The sequence below is a fragment of the Falco rusticolus genome, chromosome 13, assembly GCF_015220075.1.
Source record: "Falco rusticolus isolate bFalRus1 chromosome 13, bFalRus1.pri, whole genome shotgun sequence".
Taxonomy (NCBI): Eukaryota; Metazoa; Chordata; class Aves; order Falconiformes; family Falconidae; genus Falco; species Falco rusticolus.
In genome coordinates, this window is record NC_051199.1 from 10,852,792 (window position 1) to 10,864,018 (window position 11,227).

Sequence of the window (11,227 nt, forward strand, 5' to 3'; positions counted from 1 at the left end):
GCTGAGGCTTAGAAAACTTAAAAGTTGAGACTTTTGACAGCTGTCTAAAGCATATGGAGTCCCACATCCCATTAAATCTGGCATTCAAACATGAATTGTCAAAAGCTTGGGTACCTATTAAAGGTCTAGGGGCCAGATTTTCAAAGATGTTTGTTGTTACTTTGCTAGGTGAAATCAACTGGATGTAGGTACTTAACTGGACACATGTGCAGTGTCTAGTTTCTGACAATGAAGCTTTCTTTAAAACATTTAAAAAAGCACTTCCCTGTAAATGCCTTCTGAAATGAGCTGTTGAGTAAACTTTCCAAACTGTAACCTCATTTGTTGGAAGTCATCGATTCCTTACTTCTGACATGACAACGCAACTCTGTGTGGGCCCAAGCTGAAAATAAAAATCTACAAATAAAATAGCAGTGACATTGAAATCATTACTTCACTGGTGAGAATGTATTAAAAATGTACTTGAATATACAAAACATGGTGAATTTCAAAATGAAAAAGAAGCACAGATTTTTATACAAGTGTATAACATCACAGAAAATCCAGAAGGGATTTTTTTTTTCCAGCAGGTCTCTGCTTTCACTTTTGAAGGCTCAAGAGTTTGTGTAGACAATGAGATGAAAATCTTCCTTAAAGTTATCAGTAGAAACATCTTTTCATGCATTCTTTCTACAATATTCAATCATCAGTGCTTCATGTACATAAAGAAATAGCAACGTGCAGTATTTTGGTTCCATAAATACTTGTAATCAAAACAAACATGTGGGACACTATCTTTACTCATATGACTAGAACTAACAAGCACTCCTAATTTTTTACAAGCTGCTTGTAGTTCTTGCTCACATTGATTTTGCACCTGTTAGCTGAATTTCTGCTGATGATTTTTGATCTGAGCTGTGCTGAGAAGCCATTCCTGGAAAATTCTGATATTCACAGTTCTTCCTATTTTAACATGGTGTACAGCCTTTAGTCTTGGGCTGGATGAACACGCCAAGTTGGAAACAGATTTGTAGTCGCGCTTCCATACTGGTTATTCTTTACCCTCCACTGCGCTCCCTTAGAGGCAAACCCCACACGTGCATGAACAGCCATTGCCAAGCTTTGCAGAGATTTAGAGTAGCATTAACTGGCTCTGTAACACCTTCTTAACTTTGCTGTGTTAGCACTGTGAAGTTTTAAAGTTTTACATATGGAGAAAACCTCACAGGCTCTTTAATAGCTCTTATTTTGTTGTTTGCATCAAATACTTTTCTGGCAAGGGAATCGGCAAATGCAAGCAGTGACATGGTTCCCACTTTTTGTGACAAACACATCAAACCCAGCTTCAACACCCTGTTCACAGCAGTCCTAAGTTGAGGGATCCTTGAGGCATGTTGCGTACTCTAAATCTCTGCAAAGCTACTTTATGGAGGCACCTTTGCTATCGTGTGGCTTCATCACGTTGCTTGGGCTTCCAGATGGCTATGTTGTGGCTTCCATTTCCATGCTAAACATGGGGCCAGTGACCCGACACCCAGGTGGTTCTTGGCAGGCATCCTGCCAAAGCATTTTGCAGGAAAGGAACCTGACACACAGCTATCATTTAAGGCCAATTGATCTTGAGAATCGATGGGCCTTTAAAAATTCACCAGCTCACATATCCTTCTCAGCGATGGTGGTTAACTGTTGTGTTCTGATTTTGTGGGCTTTTGAGGGAACCTTACTTCGCAGCGTATGACGATATATCCATCGGTAAGAGGAAACTAACAGCCTTTACTTTACCTCTGGGGAAAAATGAGAAAGCATTGTGAGGATTACAAACGTATAAAACATGCAAAGAAAGTAAATCAAACAAACGGGCAAGCAAAAGGTAGATGCTTCCAGCACCTGCATGCTGCATGGAGGCAGGATTTCATGCCGTTCACAGAGTTTTCCCAAGGGATCAAGCATGATGGGGGCTGCCTGTCTATCCGTCTGCTTGCCAAAAGGCAAGCATCTGCCTTTTCCCAGTCCAGCCTCACGTGCCTCTGCGGGCCCCTGATGCGTATGTGCAGAGCACCCGCCGTGCGTGCAGACCCCTTGGGGTGCACGTGAACCACGTGGACCCGGAGGTCCTTCAGCGGCTTATGTTGGTAGGCATCAGCACCCAGCTACTGCAGGCGGGTGCGAGAACAGTGGTTTGCAAGCAGTGCGTGCGTGTGCGGGAGATTACAACGCTAGCTGTGAAAGCAGAGGGAGAAACGTGCTCCTTGATGTGTCCCAAACCTGGTCGGTTTGGCAAGTAAATAGATCGGGGACAAGTACATAGATCGGGTACTGCGGAGCTTTGCTTTTCATCCTGACTGTCCTGTGCAATTGCTGTTGGTGCACTCAGGCCCTTCAGGAGCATGAGGCAGGAAAAATAATGAAACTATGGAAGTATTTATTGATGGTCACCGGGGGGTGTCCTGCAGGGCAGAGGACCTCCACCATTTCCTTGCCCCTTCTCACCTGCCAATCAGACCGGTCCCACTGGAAGGTGAAACCATCAAGCCTAAACACCTCAATGGTGACATCTGTACCAAATGGACCTTGTACCTTTTGTAATTTTACGACAATAGCCCTGAAAACAGTTCTCAGCCTCTCTTATCCTGCCTAATGTATTAAAATACTTAGTCCTTTTTTTTTTATTTACAAAAAAAGTGAGAATTGCATGGTATAAATAATGCTTTAGCATATATGAATGAAAACGTTGACCTGTAAATTAGTGATATTTGTTAGCAGTGCTGTTGTTTTATTACTTGGATGTAACTGCAGCCTAGATAAATCCAAAGTGATACTTCTACGGAGTTAATTTTAAAGCAAAAATACCAAACATCACATGTAGTATTATAGCTTTAGAGGAAAACGTGAGAAAACAACACTAGTTAAAGAATAGGAAAACCTGACATGGACCAGCATGCTGGGAAGCACAAATGTCATCACTGTAAAAAGTTAAGCTTAATTAGCTTGCTGAACTCATTGCCACACGTTATCCTACTCGTCAAAAGCTTACTAAGACTGCTGTTAGACCTTTGTGTATATAACAGAAACATCCACCATTACAACCAGAAAATGCATTAACATTTTTTGGTATAAGAAACACACAAAGCTTCACGCTTCAGGGTATCACCCAGTCTGCTGAGGGGGTTAGGTTAAAAGCTCTTTCCATGGCCCTTTCTCCTCCTAAAGCAGCTGACACTGCGTGGCTGTGAGTCACGGTGCCACACTCACTGCTGTTCAGAGCTGACAAGGCAGCTCTAAAGGCAGCGATAAAATAGTCGGCGCCGTTCCTTTGTCCGCTGCGTAGCTGGTGCTTTTAAGTCTGTAGGTCCCAAGGCATTAGCTGCAATAGATCTGCATTGCCGGTTTGATTGCTTTGAAAGCTCTCTTGCTTGTATGAGAAAGCAGCAGCATTTGCCATTGCCACTCCTGCTCCTGCATGCTGACCCTGTGTTTCCTAGCACACTCACTTCCCACGTGAGCTCCTTCAGGGCAAACGTCTCCCGAGTGTTTATGTGCACCGAGAGTCTTAAGTTTCCCTGGACCCAGCGGGGCATATGCTGAAATCCAGAGTTACAGAGTCAGGGTGCTTTCGAAAACCATACGAGTTCCCTGCCAGGGACTAAATTTAGATGTTTAAGTGCTGTAAAACATTGGACTCCCAAATGCTCTTACACAAAAACATAGGTGCCTGTGAAAATTTGACCTGCTGGTCCCCTCCAGCCCCTCTGCAAGGAGCTGGGCTCCTAGCAGGGTTTGCACAGGCTGCCCACTGGCCTGCCATGGGGCTGCGTTGCTGTAGCAGGGTGGTATGGACGTGCCAGGCAGACAGAGGGGCAAGCCAGCACAGGGACACGGCCCCCCGCAGCTGCACAGCCGCCGAGCAGGAGCCACGGGAGCCCTGCGCCCTGGGACACGCGTGGGCAGGTGGGCGCACGGGCTCCTCCCTGTCCAAACGCACGCACTTCCAGGCCATTGGGATTCTTCTTTTAAGCGCGGCATGACCAGTGCTAAACCCAGCAGTCCCCACGGGTTGCTGGGGTGTATATACCAGCAGCAGGAGGGGACTGGGGCTGTCCCATGTCACAGTGTCATTACTGGTGCTTCTACCTGTGGTTGTTGCCCTGTGGAAAGCTGCTCATCAACGAGCAAAGACGCTCAGGGCTTGTCCAGCTGCCATTTCACTTAATTTAGAAGCTGTCCTGAAAGTATTTTTCTCAAGGCTGACAGCATTAATTGGTAATGCTTCAATTACAGGGGAAATATGATACTGCATCTAAATCTATGAGCCATATTAATCACACTTTCAAAAGCGTAGTTCAAAGTTCCTTGATATCTCCATGCTTTTTGTTCAAAGATAAAAATCCCTTTCAAGCTTAGCTTGTCAGAACAACACATCAATCTGCAAAACTCTGCCTGGCTTTAATGGAGAGAAGATTTCAACCCTCTTCCCTCAGCTTCTCCTTTCTGTAGTAAATCAAAACTGCCGACACTGGCAAGGAGGAGCAGGGCAGGTTACCCCAGAGAGGTCTCCCAGCTGCTCCATGCCCATATAGGTTCAAACAAAGAGCCTGCTAATAATGAAATAACTCCCCAAACAACATCCATATAGGTTATTAGGTGAAAATTGCAACCAGCCCAGGCAGGTGATGCTGCGAAGGCAAACTGAACCTACCTGCACTTATAGACATGCTGCTGGAACAGCTTCATTTGACTGGAACGACTGTATGAAAGACAGCTGGCTGGCATTTTTTCAAGCCCTTCCTCCTGTCTGCCGGTGAGGTACGTGGCAGCAGGAGGGGCTGGTGGCCAGGCACTGCCTGGTGTGGCTGGGAGCCTGCGGCTCGGAGCCCTCTTGCCGGCCCGGGGAGCCCTCGCGCTGGAAGGAGCAGGCACCGCTGATGCCATGGTGTAGCGCCGCACGGTCATGGTGGTATCTGAGCAGCAGAGACAAAAACAGAGCTAGGAACAGTAAAAATAATGAGAATTCCGATAGCCTTGATGTATTTTTAATCACTTTCTCTTGGTGTAGAAAAGTTTTGTACGGGGCAAGGCTGAAAAGCAGAGGCGGCCGTACAGCCCATGGGGATCCCCCCTTCCCCAGAAGGCAGCTGCAGGGGGAGAGCCACAAGGCTGGAAGGCACTCCGCACACCTTCCATGCTGCGGAAAGACCAGCCACCTGTTCCAAGCTGGTGACACCCATAGCCACTAGCAGCCTCAGTTTAAGAGGCCCTCGGGTCAGTAACCTGACCTGGCAGCACTCGTCTAGCTTCACGTAAGTCCACTAGTGCTCTTCCACCTCTCATCTCATACATTTTCACGGACTTGTCTCTGTCAAAACTTGTAGGCGCATTTCTCCGTGGCCAGGACATCCCCCGGAGGCTGGTTCAGAGCCGAGGCTGGGTCAGCCGCCAGCGCTGCGGAGCACATGGGCTGTAATGGCAGCTGCAGCTCATAGCACACACCACGCTAACGCCAGGACGTTGCGTTAGTGAGGCAGTTTTCCAGCCGACTGGACATCACAGACACCAGTCAAGCAGCCGACAGGCCTCAAGCACATACGATACCAAACAGCCTGACCCTGCCAATAACCACATCCACTTCTAGATAACAACTTCTCACCAAACAACATTTTGCTCTAATTCCTGCTTCATTTAATCCTACGGAAGTCCCAACTACTCTTCTATAACGAGGAATGTTTCCATATTTCCCCTCTGATAAAATCGTGAAGAAAGTTTATTCCCCTACACTGGCCCCTCTCTCCCTCAGCCAAAACTAACTGCATTATCTGCAAAAAGAAACTGCACATCTGGTGTGATGTGTGCGACCCAGCACCGTTTGTTACTCTTTGTAGAGTTTTTCCTCATCTTTTACTAAGGCAAGAGAGGTTACGGCCCGATTACAGCTGTTGGTCCTTTTCTGGCTAGAACAGACAGGGGACAAGGCATGGGCAAGACAGTCCGTGCCCACAAAACCTCAAAGCAGTAAGTCAAAGTCTGTTTAAGCAAGGACAAACGGAACTCTGAGTTGAACTCCTTGCTTAAGCAGCAGCAGCAAAGCAAGCTCAGCTTGGGGGATGCAGGTACCCCCCTGAAAGGACCACAGAGTGCAACAGCTGATTTTGGATGTGGGCGCTGAAGGAGGCCAGAGCACTTCCATCAAGTTTACTAGGCAGGCAGTGGCTCGTCTCCCATTCCCTGCGGACACATAACAGCTGGGCTGGGAGATCCTGCATGGGCAGCACACACAGGTGCCATGGACAGCCCTGGCTCTTTGGTACCTGTCTGCTCCTTTGGTGCCGGAGCGGGAACAGCCACGATGCTTCCATGCAGGGATGCTGGAGAGACAGCTGGTCCTTCCCCATCACTGGTGAGGCTCCTCACGTTGCTGTTCCCACCTTCTCCTGCTGCCTCTCTCACTGGTGGCACAGGTCTCTGCCCACAGGCCTGCAGTTCTCCCCTCAGGGCTCTGTTTTCCCTCTCCAGCGTATTGATTTGGGAACGCATCTTGCGGATGATTTGGAGGAGGTGCAAGTTTCCCTCCATAGTCCCACACCACACAGCGGGGCTCCCCGTGCCCCTGCCAAAGCGCCCGCCCTGCAGAGGACCTCGTGAACCGGTGGCGGGGGGATCCTGCCCTTAAAAGCCTGCAGAGGATGGGAGTCCGTCCCCGCACACAGGGCTGGGGCTGGCTCCCACCACCTGGAGGGCTGGGCTGAGCTGTCAGTTCCTAGGAGAGAGCCCATCTTTTATTCATTCAGGTCTCGTTTTTCAGAGCAGAGCTGGCCTCTCGCATGCTGCGCAAATCACTGTCAACATGGTATCCTGCACCATCACAAACCCCTCCCGCCCCCGCGCTTGTCTCAGGCTTTGGTTTTCTCCAAAGGGACCACGGAGGACGGAGCCTGTTTCCTTTGGTTTATCCAAGAAGGCCAGCGGTCGCCCCACTGGAGGGGTCCCGTTTTGCTGGGCTGCAGTTCCTCTTCCCCTTAACACTGGGCGAGTTACTCTGTTTTGCTCTGTGCACCTGGAAAAGAATTAGCAAATTCTCAAATGAAAATGAAATTTCCAAACGAAAGCTGATACAGTGCAAGCCCCCCGCTGTTAACGAAGGACGCCAACAGTGGTGATGGACGAGCAGGTAGACTGCTGAGCGGCCACAGCGGAGCCCGCTGCCCCTTCCCGGGCACCCTTGCTGGAATGGGGCGCCTGCACCAGCATCCCAGGAGTGTAAGGAGAGACAGACCAAGCATGAATCTTGCATTAGGCAGGGAAACACAATCCTCTGTGCTGCTCTCATCACCTAGTCCCTAAAGCGAGCTTTCTGCTAGCAGTAAAATGCAAAAAAACCTGTGGAACATCCTTCCCACCCCCCACCACTTCACAATACAAAACTGAGAATGACAGAAAGCCAGCGGGAAAATAATTTAACACACCTTTTGTTTTGAGACCATTCCCCTTCCAGTAGCTCAGCAGTGACTCAGAAATATCTGAGAAAAAACCAAAGGCGTTCCAGCTGTGTGCACACTGCTTTGCTGCTGGAGCCCGGGGGAAGAAAGGAAAGCTGGTGTGAGATGCTCAAAACAAGAGATGACTTGGTTTTGTTTTTTTCCAGAGGGTGTCAGAGGAAGCTGTCAGGTCTGTGAGGAGGTGCTGCTGCCAAGCAGCTACCGGGCAGTTGGGTAGAAACTACTGGAATTGAGAGAAAAACAAGGATGCAGGCAAGGAGCTTTGCCCTTGGGCATGTTCCTGTGGGGGTGGTGCTGCCGCCTTGGGAGCAGCATCCTCAGAAAGCACTTCACAAGGACGAAGTGGCTCCTGTAGTTCATGCTGTGCTTGCTTCCCCCCCTCCCCTCCAACTACAGCAGCATGCCATGCCTAACAAGGGCAGGTAGGACTTGCTGGAATTCCTGCAGGAATATGCAGCTATATGGATTTTTCCAGGGGAAGAGCACACCAAGCCCTGCTGCGTTCCCCCTTGCAGGGCTGTTGGCAGCCTGGGCTTGACGTGCTGGCATTAATCTTGGCAAAACTGCTGGCGGATTGTGGCTGTCCTCTCTCCAGCCCATCCAGATTACATCAACCAGAAGCACCAGCTTATGCTGAGTTTTTTCCTCCCTTCAGAGAGGTGCATATTGCTGAGGGCGTAACAACATACAAATGGGAAGGAGAGGGGAAAGCTGGGCTCAGAAAGGGGCTTGGAGCCAGGCTTAAATGACAGTGCAGGTGCCCCTGTGCCAGGGACAACGTGTGGTGAGCAAAACTGCTGGAACTGAAATACAAATCCTCTTTTGGAGTGATCCAAGGACTGAAAACATAGCAACAACCTTCCAGTGTTGGTTTCAAATTTATATTTCTATCTCTTTCTCCAGCAAGTGGATCAGGTACTACAGCAGCAACAGCACTCGTGTAATTATAATATTGCTGCTGATCCCGCAGCTGGCAGGTTTGGATGGGCAGGGGATGGTTGCCAGGTCAGCATTTAGTTTACTGAAGACGTTTGCTCCTCTGATCCCATGCCCACTGCTCTACGTGTACCAGGCTAGAGCAGGCAGGGACTTTTTGTTGTACCAGAGATGCTGAGGCAACAACATTTGTCTTATAACCTTGTACTGCTGCGATTCCTGCCCAGGGACTGATGGGCAGGGGGACAGATGAGTCAGGAGTTTTGAGTGATGAAAATCTGGCAAAGCTAAATTCACTGCTGGTCAGCGTGTCCCCATCAGCAGACAGAGCTCCATGCACATGACCTTGTGTTTATAAATTTGGTGGGGTCCAAGGCACGTGCCTGCATTGCTGGACCTGTGGGGTGGCCAGCCCAGGCCAGGGCTCTTAGCCATGTGTCTCTTAGCCACGGCACGCCGGTAGGCTGCAGGTTTTGGCTGGCTGGCTGTTCAGCATACCTTCCTGTGCCTGCTACAAACACCTATCGCTGCGTGTGTTTCGCTGCGAAACACTTCAACTTAAAGTCGTTCAACAGCAAGGACAGGGTTTCTCACAGCTGAGCTGCTTTGGCAAGCTGTGCTTGGTAGGACATGGACCTGGGTAAAATTGTATTCACCTTCAGTCATATCCAAACCTCTCCACTAGGAAGAATAACCACACACAAGGTAGAGTTGCTGGCAGCTGCTGGGCTGGAGCAGCCCCACAGCAATACCCATATGCGACTGCCGGAGCCTGTGCTGTGTTTCAGTGGACTGTACGAACTGCATACCAACTAGTGTTGCAATAGAAAACCCGTGAACAAAATGCAGATGCTTTGCTTCACCCAAAACTGGGAGGAGCTCAGCTCTTTATTCTGCCACCACTTGATATTCTGCAGCTCCCTGCCTGGCACGGTGACATGTGTGTGAACGGTGACATGTGTGTGTACGTGGATGCTGCAGGGGGTCCCTGGAGAAGGGGCTGCACTATGAGCGGAGAAGGTGTGCTGTTGTTGTGCCTTAACCCCAGCTGGCAACTAAGTACCATGCAGCTACTCACTCATCCCTGCCACTGAGGGACAGGGAGGAGATTCAGGAAAAAGATAAAATTTGTGGGTTGAAATAAGAACAACTTAACAATTAAAATAAAATATTATATACGCTACTACTATCAACAATTGTAACGAGGAGAAAGCAATACAATCCAAAAGGGGAAAAAACCCCAAACCAAGTGATGTACCATGCAATTGCTCATCCCCTGCTGACTGATGCCCAGACAGTTCCTGACCAGCGATCGGCAGCCCCAGGCAACACCCGCCACACCCCCTGCCCCCCGTTTATATACTGAGCATGATGTTCTATGGTATGGAACATCCCTTTGGCTAGGTCAGGTCAGCTCTCCTGGCTGTGTCCCCTCCCAATTTCCCATGACCCTCTAGCCCTCTTGCTGGCAGGGCATGAGAAACTGAAAAATCCTTGACTTAGTATAAACATCACCTAGCAACAATTAAAAATATCAGTGTTACCAACATTATTCTCACACCCAATCCAAAATGCAGCACCACCTCAGCTACTAAGAAGAAAATTAACGCGATCCCAGCCGAAATCAGGACAGTTGTGAAACCTGCCACCAGCAGAAACTGGCACCTGCACAGCTACTGCCATTGCTGAACAGTTTTTCCAGCTGTCTTGCTTGCCAAATCTGCTCTTTTGCTCCCCTGAAGGTCAGAGATATAAAAAAACCAAAAAGGACTCATGGCTACTCCAGTAAAACAAAGTTTTCTTTTCTCTTTGCAAATCACAATATTTTTTCCCTTGAAAAATCCATCAGCAGTAAATTTGTGGCTATTTTCTATGGCACGCTGCGGCTGGAGCTGTGTCATGCCTCCCAGCAGCACAGCAACTTCCATGCAGAAAGACGGAGTGCCCCTCTCTGGGGCTGAACCCCACCGGCAGAGCACAAGCACCAGCCTTCAGCTTGCCATAAGGCGCACCAAAGCAGCGCCGCAACCTCCACACTCCGCACAAGCACAGCGGGGACCGCTGCCCACGCCTTCCCCTGCCACCATAGGGGCTGGTCACAGCGTGGCTGGGCTGCCACAGGTTTCAGTTTCTAGGAGGAGATGGAGGCAGAGGACCGGGACTGAATGTGGAGGTGGAAAGTCTCCTTCTATTACTGCTTAGCAATAAACAACACCCTTCCTTTCACCTGGCACACACTCCCCCTAACCCGTAAGACCTCCATCCCTTCGATGCTCTGCTCCCCCTCTGACGCATCTGCCAGTGCCACACCCTCACCCCTGCCTGCCATGAGGCACCTCGTCACGCTGGTGCTCTGGCACCCTGGCTGAGGACCAGCAACGCTGCGTCGCATCTCCAGCCTCACTGGGACGGGCTGGAAGAGCAGCACAGCAGCCTGCCCGCCCCGACGCGTGACTCACAGGAAAGCCTGGGGAAGAGTGCGGCTCACAGCTCCATCATCCCTGCACCAAGCTGAAGCCCAGATCTCTGCCAGGGCAGGATTCTCCAGGGGAAGTTTGCTGTTAGCAGCCACGAACGGTAGCAATGCTGGATTTATTCATCCTATTAAAAATGACCAAGCAAAAAGCCTGACAGCAGCACCAGTCAGGGCTAATGCCAAACTCTTCCTATTGCCACTGCGCGAGGGCATTGCTGTGCCCTGAGTCCTTGCTTGATTTCTGACTTTGACTTAACATTTTACACTTCACTGTGGTGCAAAAGGGCCTAATTCTCTTCTGAATCTCTCTGTACAACTTAAGGATGCAAAAAAAGAATATTTCAGT

General features: G+C 49.5%; 1 protein-coding gene across 1 annotated transcript; it reads right to left on the minus strand.

Annotated features, from left to right (window-relative positions):
- Window positions 1–1,699: 1,699 nt before the first annotated feature.
- Window positions 1,700–6,670, minus strand: LOC119156449 (putative coiled-coil domain-containing protein 195). Its single transcript, XM_037406159.1, has 3 exons — window positions 6,282–6,670; window positions 4,676–4,937; window positions 1,700–1,763 (listed from the first exon to the last, which is right to left on the minus strand). Exons 1-3 carry the CDS (start codon window positions 6,544–6,546, stop codon window positions 1,700–1,702), a joined length of 591 nt encoding a protein of 196 aa, XP_037262056.1. The 5' UTR covers window positions 6,547–6,670.
- Between the last annotated feature and the right edge of the window lie 4,557 nt (window positions 6,671–11,227).